The 19,072-nt window shown below is 46.5% G+C and overlaps 1 protein-coding gene across 1 annotated transcript in view; it reads left to right on the top strand.

Annotated features, from left to right (window-relative positions):
• cuedc1b (CUE domain containing 1b) overlaps positions 1-19,072 on the top strand; it is a 134,137-nt gene that overhangs the window by 79,949 nt on the left and 35,116 nt on the right. The window contains exon 2 of the mRNA XM_072243197.1: positions 9,565-10,185. Within this exon, the coding sequence (XP_072099298.1) occupies positions 9,877-10,185 (309 nt within the window). The 5' untranslated portion in view covers positions 9,565-9,876. The remainder of the gene's footprint in view (positions 1-9,564; positions 10,186-19,072) is intronic.

Below are 19,072 nucleotides of genomic sequence, written 5' to 3'. Positions count from 1 at the left end.
AGATCCTCCAACGTTGTGTGTGTGTGTTGTCCGTGATTTCCAGCATCTGCAGAATCTCTTGTGCCTATGATGTGAAATTTGTTTTGGAGTAGCAGTGCAGTGCAAAGATGTAACGTTTTAAATTACAAAAATAAGTAGTGCAATGGAAAAGGAATAACGAGGTAGTGTTCATGGACCAATCAGAAATCTGAATGTGACACTATTTCTCATTGGTCCATGAACCTGTTTCTGATTGGTCTGAATCATTTGAGCATGGCTGTTCAGGCAGCCACTCCCTCGATGGTAGAAAGAAGGAAGGAGGCATGTCTCGGATGGAGAACGTCCTTAATGATGGAAGGGCACAGTTTCAGATCAATTCGTTTTTGGCAGAGCGAAGAAAAGTTTGCAGGTTTTAAGCTGAGGTGAATGTGGCACGGAGCAAAGGAAAGATTGTGATGTGGTGTGGTGGCAGAGAGGAGGAAATAAATTATCATAATGTTGTAGTTAATGCAGAATAAATGAAATGACTCCAGACATCATGCCAATCAAAACTCACGTTTGATTGTCGATGATTATGTTGTAACTGTATAAAACTCTGGTTAGGCCACCTCTGGAGTATGGTGTACAGTTCTGGTCGCTCCACTACAGGAAGGATGTTGACGCTTTGGAGAGGTTTACCAGGATGCTGCCTGCTTTAGAGGGCATGAGAGGCTGGACAAACTTGGGTTGTTTTCTTTGGAACGTTGGCGCCTGAGGGGAGATCTGGTCGATGTTTACATGATTATGAGAGGCATAGATAGAGTCTCTGTTCCCAAGGTCGAAATATCTAATACCAGAGGACATGCATTGAAGGTGGGGGGGGGGTAGATTTAAGGGGGTTTTGAGGGGTAAGGTTTTTTTTACTCAGAGTGGTGGATGCCCGGAATGCGCTGCCTGGTATGGTGGTAGGGGCAAATATGTTAGAGGCTATTGAGAGCCGTTTGGTTAGGCACATGGGTGTAAAGAAGATGGAGGGATACGGACGTGGTGTAGGTAGGAGGGAATACTGCTTGGGTGTTTTTAGTTTGCTTTTAAGCTGGTTTGTCACAACACTGTGGGCTGAATGGCCTGTTCCTGTGCTGTACTCTTCCTACGTTCGATGCTCAATGTTATCTCTGGGCACGCGTTGATTCCACAGTGGTGCTGTTGGCTTTAACAGGAACCATCGGTCATCACTGAGCTAGTTCTGAGATTGTGCAGTTCCAGCATTTCCTGATTTTATTTCCTCTTAAGCATGCTATTTTGTTCTTTCTCCACCCTTGCTCCTGGGCTGTTCGCTGTCATGGGTACTTGCTTGTTCCTCTGTTCATGTCATGTGATGGTGGTTTACGACCTGCCAGGTCGGATGGTGAGCTGTTCAAGCATTTGCTCTCCGTAGCTGTAACTTGCTGACTCGTGCTGCTTTTTCTTTGCCACTTCTCCTTCCTCATTGTCCTCACTCCATCCCTGCAGGCTGGGGTTGAAATGTGTGGCTGGGGTGGATCGCCATGGTAGAAATGCACAACTGCTTGCTTAGGCTGCAGTGACACCACCTCCCACCCACAGTCCAAAGACGGACCAGTTGACTGGTTAATTGGTCATTGCAAATTGTCCCGTAATTAGGCTAGGGTAAAATCAGGGGTAGGCGGGCAGCGCGGCTCCAAGAGCCAGAGGGTCCTGCGCCATGCTGTATCTCAACAAACAACAACAGCAAATCTCTTCCACCAAAGTGGACGGTCACCTGGGAATGCTGCCATTTGCATGTCCCTTCCAACTCATGCATTGTCCACTCTTGGATCCAATGATGATGAAGGAGCAATGACAATCTAAAGACCTGAACTCCCACCTCAGCAGCACTGTGGGAGGGCTTTCACCAGTGGGACTTCGCAATTTAAGAGCAAAGTTCACTAGAACATCCTCAAAGTCAATTGGCAATAAAGCCCACGGCAATCCACAACCCAAAAGACATTAAAAACAACCGGTGTGCTTTTTTTTTCCAATATTGAAGAACTGGGCCCAAGGCCATGGCATCCAAACTGTTGTTGGGCTCTACTGCTCTCCTTCTTGTCTTTTCAACTAAACCTTTGCTGGTGTGAAGTCTCAAGCGTTTTTTGTTGTGCTGTTTTTTGCAAGGGTGCTAAATTTAATTTTCAAATCAGAATTGGCACTCTGCACTTGATACTTTAAAAGATCAGAGCAGGTATCCGCCAAAACAGTTACTGACTTGTTAATGATGTGATAGCATGGTCATGCTTTGCAAGAGTTTAGAAAAAGTGAATATTGGAGTGGTTTGGTGAACTTTGGATCTTGGCATAGCAGACAATTGACCCGCTGGTGGGCTATACCATTTCAGTTTCTGCCGCTTGCTTTTTCCCTGTAGCCTTGCAAGTTACTCTTTCCCAAGTATCTGTCTTATTCTCTTTTGAAAGTTCTGACTTTTTATTCCCCTTACTAGTGGCAAAGTCCTGATTATTACTTTGTTTTTAAAACGTTTCCTCATATCCTTTTGTCAAACGTTTAAACCCGAGTTCTTTTTACCATCTTAAACCAGTCAGGATCTTGCACATTTTTTGTTTACGGACAGAAAATGTTTGTTTAATTACTGACACAAGAGATTCAACAGATGCTGGAAGTCCTCAGCAACACAGACGCACAAAGTGACTTATTCCCCTCCATAAATGCTGCCTGACTTGCTGAGTTTCTCCAGTATTTCGTATTTGATTAATAGCAAAGTGGCAGGTGTCTTAAAAACACGGCTTCACTGTCTCTTCCTGTCAGTGCAATTTGCCTCCACATTGGCAACTGTGCCTCTTTGCCATAATTGGGGTTAAATCTAGTGCTGAAGATTTGCTGAAGATCTGTTTTGCAGCAGATAGTCAATCACTTGTGCTAGTGGTGATGCCAAGAACTGAGAATGGATGCAGGTCAGTCTGTAAGCCAGAACGGATCAGGCTACCTTTATTAATCTTAGCCAGCCCAAAAGTGTTGTATCCACAGTTCAAATACAGTTAAAGCATCTCTTTAAGTCATTGTAAAGGAGTCCTCGGCAATGGACAGAAGTGATGTGCTAGGAAATTGGAGGTTTATTAGGAGTTTGAGATCTGGTGCGTCACCAAAGACTCCAGCAAATTTCTGCAGATATTCTGTGGAGAGCATTCTAACTGGTTGCGTTTCTGCCTTTATGGACTCAGCGACATCATGGCCACAAGCCTCCCCACCATTGAGGACATTTTCAAAAAGCAGTTCCTCAAGAAGACAGCATCCGTCTTTGAGACCCTCGCCATCCAGGACGTGTACATTATTACCATCAGGGTGGAGGTACAGGTGCCTGAAGACCCACACTCAATGCTTTAGGAACAGCTTCTTTCCCTTTGCCATTCAGATTTCCGAACGGTCCATGAACATACCTCGCTATTTCTCTTTCGTACTAGTCTATTATGTAAATGATGAAGGGCCTTGGCCTGAAACATCGACTGATTATTCCTCTCCATAGGTGCTGCCTGAACTACTGAGGTCCTTCAGAATTTTGTCTCTCTTGCTCTTATTTCTTTTTAAAATTATAACTTATAGTAACTCTTTTATACATTGCACGGTACTGCTGTCACAAATCCAACAAATTTCACAACTGCTTTATTAGGTACACCTGTACATTGGCTTATTGATGTAATTACCTAATCAGCCAGTCGGGAGGCAGCAACTCAATGCATAAAAGCATGCAAACTTGGTGAACAGGTTCCTTCTCAGTCCTGAAGAAGGGTCTTGGATCCAAAATGTTGAACTTCCGTAGATGCTGCCTGACCTGCTGAGTTCCTCCAGCATTTTGTGTATTGCAAGAGGTTCAGTTGTTGTTCAGACCAAGCATCAAAATGGGGAAAAAATGTGACCTAAGTGACTTTGATCATGGAATGATTGTTGGTGCCAGACGGGGTGGTTTGAGTATCTTAGAAACTGCTGGTCGCTTGGGGTTTTCACACACAACAGTTTCTAGAGTTTACAGAGGACAGTGTGATGAACAAAAAAATCATCCAGTGAGTGGCTGTTCTGTGGGTGTACACACCTTGTTAATGAGAGAGGTCAGCGGGGAATGGCCAGATTGGTTCAAGTTGAGAGGAAGGCAACAGTAACTCAAATAACCACATGTTACAACATTGGTGTGCAGAAAAGCATCTCTGAATGCAGAACCTTGAAGTGGATGGGCTACAGCAGCAGAAGACCTTGAACGTACACTCAGTGACCACTTTATTAGGTACAGGTGAAAATAAATCTGATTCTGGTTCAAGTGATACAGTTGTGCAGCATTGTTACTGGACCTGCATCATTAGTGTCTGGAAAACTGATTCAGGGACACTTGCTCAAGTCCCATTGTAGCAGCTAGGAATTTAAATTCAAGTATTTAAATAAAGATGATGTGGAAAATGCAGGAAACACTCAACCATTCAGGCGGCATCTTCGGAAAGAGGGACAGAGTTCCATTGTAAGTTGGAGATCCTTCAGAAGGAGATACAGTACTGCTGGATTGTTGTAATATTTAATCAAGGAGAGAATCTTCCATCCGCACTTGGTCTGACCTGATTGTGAAATTAATGAACTATTGTCGGAACTGACCTGAATCACTAATATCTTTTGGGAAAAGTAATAATGCTGTCCTTGTACAGGCTGGACTGTATCAGAATCAAATTTATTATCACTGGCATGTGTCGTGAAACTTGTTAACTTAGCAGTAGCAGTTCAATGCAATACATAATATTGGGGGGGGTGTGGGGAGGAGAGATAAATAAATCAATTACAGTATATGTATATTGACTAAATTAAAAATAGTTCAAAACCAAATAATATATATTTAAAAAGTGAGGTGGCATTTACGGGTTCAATGTCCGTTTAGGAATTGGATGGCAGAGGGGAAGAAGCTGTTCCTGAATCGCTGAGTGTGTGCCTTCAGGCTTCTGTACCTCCTGCCTGATGGTAACATTGAGAAAAGGGCATGCCCTGGGGTGCTGGAGGTCTTTAGTAATGGACGCTACCTTTCTGAGACACCGCTTCCTAAAGTTGTCCTGGGTACTTTGTAGGCTAGTAACCAAGATGGAGCCAACTAAATTTACCACCCTCTGCAGCTTCTTTCGGTCCTGTGCAGTAGTTCCGCCCCCCCCCCCCCCCAATACCAGACGGTGATGCAGCCTGTCAGAATGCTCTCCACCGTACATCTATAGAGGTTTTTGAGTATTTTTGTTGACGTACCAGATCTCTTCAAGCTCCTAATGAAGTATAGTCTTTGACTTCTTTCTAGATATTGGGACCAGGTTAGCTCCTCAGAGATCTTGACACCCAGGAATGTGAAACTGCTCACTCTCTCCACTTCTGATCCCTCTATGAGGATTGGTATGTGTTCCTTCTTCTTACCCTTCCTGAAGTCCACAATCAGCTCTTTTGTCTTACTGAGTGCAAGGTTGTTGCTGCGACACCATTCCACCAGTTGGTATGTGACCAGACCCAACATTGTAGTTGACTCTCAGCTTGTGGATGGACAGTAAATGCTGGCGTTGGCCCAGACACCCTCATTGCAGAAACAAGTAAACTAATCCCAGGCTAGCCAGTTTCCATAGCTGAGATTCTCCAATCCTGACAAGGCTCATGTTCATCTCTTTTGAGACCAGGCTAGAGTTCCAGAACCAGGATATCTATGCTCTACCAGGATAGAGTTCCAGAACCAAGGGCCATGAGTGCAGCGTGAACAAGTGAGGCTTTGAGATGAAGAGGGTTGTGAATCATGCATTTGCTCTCACTGGGCTCCATTGTGTGCACTTCAGCCATGATGAATGGTGGAGCAGACTCGATGGGCGGAATGCTCCTATGTTTTATTTTTTTAAAAATCCACAGCAGGGCTTTTGTTTCTGTTTTGTTGTCCTGTTTATTAGCCATAGTCTTGGGTATTCCAAGGGTCAGGATTGGCTCGCTGATGGTGGCAAAGAGAAGCTACTGGCTGACTAAGGGTGATCAATGTTTTGGCCATTGAGAGTAGTAGGATACGAGGGAGGTTTCCTTTGCCACACTGAGTTGCTCTGCTGTGCTGCTCCTCCACAGCTGAGAGCGGGTCGGTGCGCGATGCCTCGTCTATCCTGGCTTTGTCTGAGCACCCAAGGCTCATTGTGGAAAATGGGGTAATAGCCGAGGCTCCTACCAGCCAGTCTCCCGCACATCCACAGTGAAGCAGAATCTTCACCACTCTCAGCATCAACCAGTATCCCTGCGCTCAAAGTCCAAAGCTTTTCACCCAAGTCCCAACCATTTAGTTGTCTTGAGGTTGGTCCATTGTGTGTGAATGCCAAGTGAAGTCTTATCAGGCAGAATGTGGGAGAAGTTGGCTGTGACTTCTTCCCATTAACCCTCATCAATGTAAGTCGATCCTTTTAAGATTACAAATTACATTCTGTTTTCCATTCATTGAATATGCTTCTTTTGGAAAAAATAAATAAGAGTTGTGGGGCTGGGGGTTAGATTTGACAAGATTGGAGCTGGATGATGTTAATTGCTCTGTCATTGGCCCCACGGTTCTAGGTGTGGGTCATTGATGTCTTGTTCATGCACGTAATTTATGATGTGGAGATATCCTCCACTCACTGCATGTTGCTGAGAAATAATCCTGCTATTATCAGAAGACTTTGCTGCAGTTTGGGTGACGAGTTCCAATTGCTGTAGGGGAGAAATTTAAATCGTTTGAGTTTTTTTTGGTGCTTTTCAGCGGTTGAGCTCGTCTTTGTGTGTTCGTTCCCACTGAAACAACGCGGGGTGGGGCGTGCAGCCAGCAACCAATATTCTGATGTACGTTAACTGGAGAGATTCTGCAGGTGCAGCAGATCTAACCACAAAATGCTGGGGCAGCTCTGCAGGTCTGGCAGTGTCAATGGCAAGGAATAAAGACTTGATGGTCCGGGCTGAGACTCTTCGCTTCTGACGACTGAGGGGATGGGGATTACGGACTGGAAATCTGGCACAGAGGAGGAGGTGAGGCCTGGGGCAGATCAGCCATGATCATATTGACTGGGGATGATGACTCCTCCTGTTTTCTGATGGTCTCCTCCTTGCATTGTTTGTTGAGTAAACTGACTGGCCGATGAGAGTTTGCTGTGAGTCCGACCTCCCCTCTAATTGATCGGCTGACCGCGACAACTGAGCACTGGCTGTTGATTTGGAGGGCTCAGGCTCCAACTCTCAGCTGTGGTCTTCAGGCAGACTCGTCCGGCCACGGCTTCTGGCTTCGGCTATGTGGCCGAGGAGCTGCGAAGCAGCATCCAGCTCAGCCAGGCGACTGCAGGTCCTGTCAGGGTGAAACGTTGTGAGTGGTTGTGACGATGGTGGGCAGGGTCTCCCTGTAGAAGGGAAGTCATGGAGCTGGGACAATTAGGAGAGAACTTGAAGGAAAGCAAATACTAACACTGGTGTGGAAACACTTGAGGAAGGGGAGGAAAGCAGCAGACTTGGAATCGCAGTTGGAATTGGTTTATGATTGTCACATGCATCGAGCTCCAGTGAAATTCTTGCCTTGCTTATTGTTCATACAGGTCACAGTTAACTGAGGGAGCACAAGATACAACAATAATGCAGAATGAAGTGTAACAGCTACAGAGAAAGTACAGTACAGCCAGACAATAAGGTGCAAGATTATAATAAGGTAGATAGTGAAGTCACGAGTCCATTTTGTCGTAGCAGGGAGCCGTTGCCTTGTTGTCAGATGGCACATAATGACAGCTTTATTGTTTGTAACCTGCTAACCTAATTGTACTAGATTGTCGTGCAATGACTTGCCTTGGCCTATAAGTTAGATCATCTGCAACGGGAGTGTTGTCTGCTCCTGACCATACCTTGTTCCAGGGGCTCGGGCCAGTTGAGAGCAGGTGGGATTCGACCAAGTTGCTCTGGGTCTGGAGTCACGTATATAGACCAGGTGTGGAAGGATGACATACTGAAGAACATTAGTGATTTGGATTGGTTGCTGTGACAATCGTGATTTTCCTAGCAATAATTGTAAATCCCATCCCCACCATCCAGCCACGCTCTCCTCTCACTGTTGCCATCAGGAAGGAGGTACAGAAGCCTCAGGACCCACATCGTCAAGTTCAAAAACAGTTATTACAACTCATCTATCAGACCCTTGAACCAGAGGGGATAACTTTGCTCAACTTCACTCACCCCAACACTGAACTTTTCCTCAATCCTATGGACTCACCTTCAAGAACACTTTTTCTTCGAACTTTTTTCATACTCTCAATACTTGTTGCTTAATTATTTATTATTATTATTATTATGTTTGTTTTTTCTTTTTGTGTTGTCGTTTGCTGTCTTTCATGCATTGGTTGTTTGTCTGTCTTGTGTGCAGTTTTTCTTTGTACCTACTGTGAATGCCCGCAAGAAGGTGAATCTTGGGTGGTATATGATGACGTGTAGGTACTTCGATAATAAACTTTGAACTTTTGAACTTTGACCTAATTCAAGTAATAAAATACATGTTTAGATTATAGTTCCCTGGCCAACGTGGTAGGATTTGAACTGGTATTTCCAGGTTAAAGGTCCATGCCTCTCGTGCTTTAACCTCTGAATCATTAACTCTGTTTCGCTCTCTACAGGTGCGGTTTGCTGTACTAGAAGTTTACAGTGTTCCACTTGATGTGGATTACCATTGTCCACAGGATTCTACTCTTGCCTGTGGTTCCCGTTTTCATCTTTTGCTCTCTGAAGTGGTCCGCCAAGCTCCCTGCTTGACCAACACAACTTTCACAAAAGCTGGGCTATTGCCACGTCCTGGTCACCTCTTTATAGGAAGGATGTGGAAGCTTTACAAGGGGGTGTAGAGCAGATTTACCTTGAAGGCATGTCGTATGAAGATGGGTTGAGGGAATTAAACTTTTCTCTTTAGAGTGAAGGAGGATAGGAGGTGACTTGATAAAAGTGTACAAGATGATAAGAGGCATAGGTGGAGTAGAAAACCAGAGACACAAAATAATCTGCAGATGCTGGGGTCAAAGCAACACTCACAACATGCTGGAGGAACTCAGCAGGTCAGGCAGCATCTGTGGAAAGGATCAGTCAATGTTTCGGGCTGGAACCCTTCGTGATCGTTTCCATGGATGCTGCCTGACCTGCTGAGTTCCTGCAGCGTGTTGTGAGTGTAGATAACCAGAGACCTTTTCCCCCAGGCAGAAGTAGCTAATATAAGGGGGCATAATTTTAAGGTGGTTAGAGGAAAGCAGACGGGGGACGTCCAATGTAAGTTCTTTACACAGAAATTAGTAGGTGCATGAGGCAGATACATCAGAGAGATTTCAGATAAGCATGTGGATGATAGGAAAATGAATGGTTATGTAGGAGGGAATAGTTCAATTGAGCTTGGGGTGGGCTAAAAAGTTGGCACACGTCGTAAGCCAAAGGGCCTATACTTTGCTGTAGTGTTCTATGTTCTATTGTGAAGGCATCCAGCAAAGGGCCCAATCTCATCAGCATTTCCCATCACTAGACAGGACATTTTAAAGCATTGTGTCTGTTCTATCACTAATCTAGCTCTTTTTCCTGTTACAGATGTCCCATTGACTTGGATACAATTGGTGAGATTTTGCCTTGCGTGATAATTGGAGTATTGCTGACGTTGTATATTGGGTGTGAAGATTCTTGCTGCCCTACCAAATCTTTTTCCCTGGAAGTTGATGATCGTGGGTCGCAGTTTGCTTTGCTGTAAAGTGAGTTGGATGTTCCCACTCAGAATTGCTGCATTTGGTTGCCAAACCTTGGGATGTGGCTTTGCACCAACTTTACGAGTAAGCTCTGACCCCTCGAGAAGCTCCCACCATTTCACACCCCAAGCTGAGCAGGTTTCGAAAGACGTTCTTTAAAATGACCAGTCTCTTCCGACGAAACAGTAGCAATGGGAACTCCAAGAGTGGATCAACCGCTGCCCCGTCACAGCTGCTCAACAACAGCAGGCCACCCCGTCAGGTCCGGAGACTTGAGTTCAACCAGGCCATGGAGGACTTCAAGGTCATGTTCCCCAACATGGACTATGACGTAATTGAGTGCGTGTTAAGAGCCAACAATGGAGCTGTGGACGCCACCATCGACCAGCTCTTGCAGATGAACTTGGACTGTGGTTTTGACAACGGATATGATGAGAGTTCGGAGTCTGAGGACAGTATCCCCCCAGAGGTGAGCATGGGACGATTGTAACTGTGGAAGTAAGTAGCTGGGAGCTGATCAGGTCTATGGCTGTGGCTGCTAACTGAACCCCTAAGCTAAATGAAAGTGAATCCAGTCTTCTGCAAATTCTTAACGCTTCAGTCTCCCATTGTCTACATTATCTTAAATATCCAGTCAAGAGTGATGCTTTAGTTGAAGGGACTTGCCTTTAGAGCAGAGATGAGGAGGAATTTATTTTTATCCAGAGGGTGGTGTTTCTGTGAAATTCATTGCCACAGCACAATGAGGAAGCCAGGCCATTGGATGTATTCAAGACAGAGGTTGATAGGTTCTTGAATGGCAAAGGGGTTAAGGGTTGTGCGGAGAAGATGGGACAATGGAGTTGAAAAGTATCAGCCATGTTTGAAGATAAAAGACTAGTTTCAGTTGTCACATGTACATCGAAACATAAATGTGCCATCTGTGTCAATGGCCAACATGGCCCAATGAGGTGGTGGGGTCAGCCCACAAATGTTGCCATGCTTCTGCCCCCAACGTAGCGTGCCCACAGCGCACTAATCTTCACCTTTCCATCTTTGGAATGTGGGAGTCAGAATCAGGATTATTATTAGTGACATATTCAGCTTCTCTTTTCTCACATGTAATTTGTTGAGCTGTTTCCAATTCATTGAATCAATGAGCAAGGTTTGTGCTCAGTTTTAGCCAAGTATCAAAAGATCCAAGTAGAGTTTGACATAGGGAGTAAAGGACTGAAGAATAGCTTGATTTGTCGCATGTACGTCGGAATGTACAGTGAACTGATTTGTTTAAATCATGTCAGCAAAGTCTGCGCTGGGGCAGCCTGCAAGTGTCGCCACGCTTCTGCCGCCAAAGTCGCACGCCCACAACTCTCCAACGTAAACCTGTGTGTCCCTGGAATGTGGGAGGAAACCGGAGCACCAAGAGGAAACCCTCGTGGTCATAGCAAGAATGTACAGACCCTTTACTGCCGGTGGTGGGAATCGAACCCCAGTCTTGCGGCTGGCACCGTAAGGCATTGCGCTGACCGCTATGCCGCTGCGCTGCCCCGCCCCATGGGGAAAGTGCAATTGCTGGACGGCCAGAAACTCAGACTAAGACAAGTGGGTGGGTATGAAGGTTGCTGTTCCAGCTGGGTTTACTAATACAGTGTTGAAGCACCTTCAATAACTCCAAAAGACTGAGGTTTGGTAAAATACTGAAAGGCTTTTATTCGCTGTACAATACGACCTCCACGGTGAGCGTCTGCCCCTGGACTGAGGGGGAGGGGCAAGGCGAAACACCTTTATACAGGACTCTGTGGGAGGAGCCACAGGGGCAGTCAGCAGAGGAGCGTGTCCGGACAGTTAACCCAATTACAACATATATATATGGTTTACCACAAGTGTGTGGTTACCAGTGTGATACATCTCTACCAAAGGAGGTGTAGGGTGCTCCTTCCCTCCACAAGTCTGCAGGTCACCTTTGGGCAAGGTGTAGCACCTGCTTAGCCTCCACCCCCCCCACCCCCTCCAGATGAGGGTCACATGAAGCCATGGGAGTAGGTGGTCGATCGTTCTATGAGCAACGGATGCATATCACAAGTCCTGGTTATGCGACCACTGATGCCAGGCAGACGATCTCTGATGGGTATTGATAATGGCTGGGGGTCACCCGTCTTGTGAAGACACTGCCCAGAAGGCAACGGCAAACCACTTCTGTAGAAAAATTTGCCAAGAGCTATCATGGCCAAAGGCCATGATTGCCTACGTCATATGACATGGCACATGACGATGGTAATGTGGTTACTAGGTCCCAAACCCACTCCAGTAGGAAAGCGTTTGTAGGAATGTGAATAGCCTAGCTCACCCTGATCAAGCATGTCTAGAGTCCCACAGACGGGGGAGAACATCAACAGCAAGTTGCCTTGAGCCCAGTTACTCGTAGGATATTCCATAACTCCTGCTCTTGCTACTCCTGGCTCATGGTCAGTAGCCATTACCTGTAGGGGATGCTGGGCTACCGTTCTAGACTTGTAGAGTGGTTTTTAGTGCACTCCCTCAGTGGCTTGGCCATTGAAGATCAAGGGCCGCTCAGGCAGGAGGCTTGCTTGCTGGTTTCTGCTGAGGTGGAGTGGTCCTCGACCGAGGCTGATATTGTACTCCCTGTGATCGAGCAGCCTGCCGCCGTTTACTGTCTGCCCAGCCGCATCTGGGTGAGCCAGCGTGGAGCCCCGTCAGTGGTCAGCACCTCCCGGAGGGAAACAGGAACGAAGGGAACAAGTACTCCATCTCGTTAAAGCTGTGTGTAGGCAGGGACTGCTATTCTGCATTACAGACATAATGACGCAACAGAGAAAAGCACCTGTCCTGGATTAGAGGGAAATGAGAGGCCACCCCGCCTTCGCAGTGCTCCACAGGAAAGAGTGTGGGTGAATTCCAATCCCACAAACGACATTTAAAGAATGACTTTATCTCTGATGATTGAGTGTAAATTCCCGCTCTAGCATACACAGGAGGAAGTGTTGAATGTGCAGGTCAGGCATGTGTGGAGACAAGTGCTGTTAATGTACCTTAACCCAAGATGGTGGTACACTAGTGCGGTGATTAGCATAACATTATTCCTGCACCAGTGACCCGTGTTCAATTCCTACCACTGTCTGTAAGGAGTTAGCACCTTCTTCCCGTCTATGCCTAGGTTTCCTCCGGCTGCTCTGGTTTCCTCCCGGTGCTCTAGTTTCCTCCCACTAAGACCAAAAGATGTAGGGCCAGAAATAGGCCTTCAAGTCTGCTCCACCTTTTCATTATGGCTGATCCATTTTCTCTCTCAGTCCCAATCTTCCTCTTCCCCGTATCCCTTTATGCCCTGACTAATCAAGAATCTATCAACTTCTGCCTTAAATATTCCCAATGACTTGGCCTTCACAGCCACCTGTGGCAACAAGCACCACAGATTCACCATGCTCTGGCTGAAGAAATTCCTCTTCACCTCTGCTGTAAAAGGACACCCCTCTATTCTGAGGCTGTGTCCTCTGGTCTTAGACTCTCCCATCATAGGAAATATCCTCTCCATTTTCCAGGGACCTATGGGTTAGTAGGTTAATTGATCATTTGGGTATATTTGGGCATTGCGGACTTGTGGGGCAGGAAGGTCCTGTTACTGTGCTGTATATCTAAATAAAGTGAAATAATTAAGGTCCAAGATCATCGGCTTAAAATGAAGGTCACTCAGTTGTCCTCTCTCCATTGCACCACTCACAACACGCTGGAGGAACTCAGCAGGTCAGGCAGCAGCCGTGGAAAAGATCGGTGGACGTTTCAGGCCGGAACCCTTCGTCAGGACTGTAGGGGGAAGGGGCAGAGGCCCTATAAAGAAGGTTGGGGAAGGGTGGGAAAGAGAAGGCTAGTAGGTTCCAGGTGAAAAACCAGTAAGGGGAAAGATAAAGGGCTGGGGGAGGGGAAGCAGGGAGGTGATAGGCAGGAAAGGTGAAGAAGGAATAGGGGAAAACACAATGGGTCGTAGAAGGAGGCAGAACCATGAAGGAGATGATAGGCAGCTGGGGGAGGGGGCAGAGTGAAATAGGGATAGGGGAAGGGAGGAGGAGGGAATTACCGGAAGTTGGAGAATTCTATGTTCATACCAAGGGGCCGGAGACTACCTAGATGGTATATGAGGTGTTGCTCCTCCAACCTGAGCTTAGCCTTATCGTGGCAGTAGAGGAGGCCATGTCTGGACATATCCGAATGGGAATGTGAAGCAGAGTTGAAGTAGGTGGTAACCGGGAGATCCTGTCTATTGTGGCGGATGGAGCGGAGGTGCTCGACAAAGCGGTCCCCCAATCTGCGTCGGGTTTCACCGATGCAGAGGAGGCCGCACCGGGAGCACCTCTCCATTGCATGTGGTTGTGACCACTCCTTCCCCAACAAGTACCAGAAGCTGCACGGCTTGCATTAGGGCTTGATCTGTGGCCCGGAGTATCTCGTTGTACCAGGTTTTCATATGGCTTGAATGTGTTGTACCCCACTTAAACCCACAACATTTAAAAAAAGTTTTCCTGTAAGCTCATCAAGTGAAAAGACTTGACAGCAGCAATATAACACATGCTTGCCTGTTGAAAGGAACAGCAATAACTATGAGCTCATTCTCGAGTCTTGCCAAGAATACAAGTTGGCTCAAAAATAGAGGAAGAGAAAGACAAATTGGGAAATAGCAGTAAACTGAAAAAAAACACCTCGTGCAATTTGGGATCAGACTGCTGTTAGAAGGAACTTGGAAATGTACGGAATGTTAGAAAGTCTGTTTACCCCAAAGCAGTTGATATAAAGTGATCTGTAATGGTTCCAGTGTTGTTAAGGTTCCTCATTGTGTAACGAAGTCAACAAGCCAGCGATCAAGTTTTGTGGTGTCCGGGGGATAACAAATGGTCAGAATAATCTGGCACGACAGCATCCCTGAACATTCAGAATCTGAACAAACCTGGACTGTTTTGTCGACTTTGATTTTCTATATTCTGCGTTTTTCGCTCTTTTGCCATTCATGCGATGTGTTCTTTTTTTTAAGTGTGTGCATTGAGGCTTGACATTTTTCTTTGAATGTGTTCCATGGTTTTCTTGGTCTCGTGGCTGCCCGTGGAAAGGCAAATCTCAGGGTTGCTACTGCACACACAGTTTGATAATATAATTTGAATCTTTGAATACCTGGTTCCTTTCTAATGGGGAGAACGCAAACCAGCCCATTAATGAGAATACAGAAGATTATTCCCTTGGCCTTATTAATTTGTGGGATATTCCCTTTTGCTGCTGTCCTCGCTACTCCATTCATGAATAAATGGCTGAAAGGGTTTTCTCCGACCATCATCAAACACTCAAACGGTCTTCTCTTGTGCAAAAGCTGAATTCCTGATATCCCAGTCTACCTTGCCACGGGCCTAGCACTTCAGTTGTCTACCTGCACTGCGCTCTCCTGGTAACTGCAGCATTATATTCTGCTGCGACGCACACGGCGTGTTGGAGGAGCTCGGCAGGCCAGGCAGCATCTATGGTGGGAGGCAACAGCCGATGTTTCAGGCTGAGACCCTTCATCAGGACAGAACTGTAACCCTTCCTTTCCAATCCTGATGAAGGGTCTCAGCCTGAAACGTCAATTGTCTTTTCCATCCATTGGTGATCTCCTGACCTGCTGAGCTCATCCAGCACATTGTGTGTATCACTCTAGATTTCCTGCATTTGCAGAACCTCTTGTGTCAAAGATATTCTGCTTCTGATTTCTTTGTACTACCTCAGCGTACTAGTGTATGGCATGACCTGCCTCTATGGTAGACAATCAGTCTTCCACTACATCTCAGTACAAGAGACAATAATAATCCAATGCCAAAGGACCATTGGCGAGTTTGCTCATCAGTTGGACATCAGATATGATATAGAAGCATAGTGGTTAGCATAACGCTATTGAGGGTGACATGAGGGCCTCTGTTGGTCAGAGTTGACCATGAATATTGTGTCCTAGCTGTCTAGATACGCAAGTCTGGGCAGTACGATGTGGAGAGCAAGCTGTTGCCCATGTAGCAAGCTCCCCCTCTCCACTAATCTGATGAACCCAAAGGAATAGCAGAGACTGACACAGTTTGGTACCAGGAGTTGCCAGTCAGCATTGAACTCAATGTAGGACTGCCTTAGGGACTCCAGCTCCAGAATGTTCCCTTGGGGTTTATTCCTGAAGCCTTCTCCGTGAGTGGGTATGGCCGCGAGGCAGCGGAGGTTTGAGATCAGAGTCTTCCTTCTCCTAGATGAGCTGACGAGCCCCATCTTCCTGTGGGCGACTGGTTTCAAGGCACCAGTAGCCCACCTTTGCCCCTTCTCCTGTCAGTAGAAACAGTTCTGCTGGGCTTAGCAGCTAAGCCACGCGTGGAGGCCAGGAGCTGGACTTGGTTGTCAGAGGCTAATTAAGAAGCATGCCATTGGGAGTATTTAATAGGTGCAGGGAGCTTTGCCCCACTACCACCCCTGGCTATAACAACTTTAAGAATGTTATTACAGCTCCAGCAGTTGGGGTTCATTTCCACGGCTGTCTAAGGAATTCATACATTCTCCCTGTGACCACTCTGGTTTCCTCCCGTATTGCAAAGATGTACCGGTTAGTAGGCTAATTGGTCACATGGGCATAATTCAGTGGCATGAGTGCATTGGGCTGGAAGGGCCTGTTATTATGCTCGATATCTTTATATGAAAGAAAGATAATCTTGCCAGTGACATTCATATCTGAAGAAGGAATAATACTTTTAAAATTACTTACTTGGGAATTTGACCCATTTTGGCAATTATTATTCTTGTCTACAGACTACCTGAGTTTTAACAAATGGAGGTGCTGTAATTCATTTCCATCCATGCTTCATACCAGGAGAGAGCCTTTGGCTTCATGCCTAATCCAGAACATCATTGCCGCTTCCAGTGGCCGTAACCCCCTGGCTGGTGTCTACTGAAGCCGCTGTCTTGATTACAAGTTCATGTCCCGGGCTGGGCGTGAGCCGACCCAGCAGACAGACAGAGTGGGATAACAAGCCAACAGTTGCCAATGCTCCCTCTGAGCTGTCCAGTCATTAACAAGGCGGGAGGGTTGTGTGTTCATTGTGGATTCACCATGAAGCCTGTTGAATTATTTCATGTACTTCTCCATCTGGAGCAGGAGCAGATCTTCCTGACCCTCGAAGGCTGCTCGTGCATTCAATAGCAAGACTGATTCTAAACCATTTCCCAGTCTGAATCTCTGGCCCTTATTTTTTAGATTATGAGAACACTCAGTCCTCTTTTATTGTCATTTAGAAATGCATACATGCATTAAGAAATGACACAAGTGTTTCTCCGGAATAATATCACAGAAAACAGGATAAACCAAAGACTAACACTGACAGAACCACATAATTATGACATATAGTTACAGCAGTGCAAAACAATACCATAATTTGATTTAGAACAAACCATGGGCACGGTAAAAAAAAGTCTCAAAGTCCCCGAGTCGATCGACTCCCGAGTCCCTGATAGCAGGCGGCAAAAGGCAGAAACTCCCTGCCATAAACCTCCAGGCACCAACAACTTGCCGATGCCTTGGAAGCAGCCGACCACAGCCGACACTGAGTCCATCTGTCCGAAAACTCCGAGCCTCCGACCAGCCCCTCTAATGCAGCCTCCTGAGCGCCATCCTCTGCCGAGTGCCTTTGACCTCGCCCCGGCTGCTGAAACAAGCAAAGCTGAGGATTCGGGGCCTTCTGCTCCGGAGATTCCGGTTACCACACAGTAGCAGCGGCAGCGAAGCGGGCATTTCAGAAGTTATCCAGATGTTCCTCCGTACTCTCACGTCCGTCTCCATCAAATCGGAATTGTGCACGGTCCCCTACTTGACAGATTACAGATATCATCACCGAAGAGGCTGCGCGCGTTGCCGTTAGTATCCAAATAGCTACCGACATAAACCATATCAAACACTCTGTTATGGTACCTGGTTCTTCATTGAAGGCATTTGAACAAGCAGAGGCAAGGTCCAGTGTCAATGATAGTTTGTACAGCAATGGCCACAATGTTCACAGGAGACTCTGAGAGCTGGGGATTGTCTCCTTGTGATGGAGGTTGCACTTCATCACAACCCCACTCTGAATTTTTCCCATTCCTCCGGGAACTGCTGGCATGGATGCGCACACCAGGGACACAGGATAATGCGGATGCTGGAATTTGGACTGAAAGACTAAAAGCTGGAGGAACTCCGGGCCAGTGGCAATGGGGAGGGAAGTGGAAAGTCGACGTTTTGGGTCAAAGCCCTTCAGCTAGACTGAAAGATTATATTAGATTATTAGATTATGAGGACACGCAGTCCTCTTTTATTGTCATTTAGTAATGCATGCATTAAGAAATGATACAATATTCCTCCGGTATGATATCACAGAAACACAGGACAGATCAAGACTGAAAAACTAACAAACACCATATAGTTATCACATATAGTTACAACAGTGCAACAATACCATAACTTGATGTAGGACAAACCATGGGCACAGTAAAAAAGTTCAAAGTCTCTCGAATGTCCCACATCTCACGCAGACAGGAGAAGGAAGAAAACTCTCCCTGCCATGCCCGACCACAGTCCAACTCTGAGTCGTCCAAAAACTTCGAGCCTCCGATCAGCCCTCCGACACCGAGTACCGAGCACCATCTCTATCCTACCGATTCGACTTCAGCCTCGGTCGCCAGCAGCAGGCAAAGCCGGGGATCTTGGGGCCTTCCCTCCGGAAGATTCTCAATCTCGCAGTAACAACAGCAGCGAACCGGCGTTTCAGAAATTTCTCCAGATGTTCCTCTGTGCTTTCATGTCTGTCTCCATCAAATCAGAATTGTCCACAGTCCCTATTTAACAGAGACGATATCATTTCACCAGATTGCTGCGTTGCCCTACCATCTTCTCCTCCCGCCTCTAGTATAAAAAGATGGAGGGAAGTGATGGGGCAAGAGCTTGCGGGTGATAGGTGGATCCAGGTGAGAGGGAATGGGCTTATTTATTTATTGGTTTCAGCGTGGAATTGGCCCTTTGGGTCACACTGCCCTGCAATCCCCCAATTTAATCCTAGACTCTTCTGAGGACAATTTACAATGACCAATTAAATCTACCAACTGGACTGTGGGAGGAAACTGGAGCACCCGGAGGAAACCCGCGTGGTCACAGGGAAAACATGAAAACTCCCTAGGGGCAGTGGCGGGAATTGAACCCCGGTAACTTGGTACTGTAAAGTGCTGTGCTAATCACTACACTACCTTGCCGTTGAGGGGGAGGGGAGAATGAAAATAGCGGCAGGGAAGTGATAGGTGATTGCGATGAAGGGCTGGGAAAGATGGAATCTGATAGAGGAAGGTGGGCC

Source organism: Mobula birostris, chromosome 25 (genome assembly GCF_030028105.1).
Source record: "Mobula birostris isolate sMobBir1 chromosome 25, sMobBir1.hap1, whole genome shotgun sequence".
NCBI classification, from domain to species: Eukaryota; Metazoa; Chordata; class Chondrichthyes; order Myliobatiformes; family Myliobatidae; genus Mobula; species Mobula birostris.
This window is presented reverse-complemented; position numbering and strand designations above follow the sequence as displayed.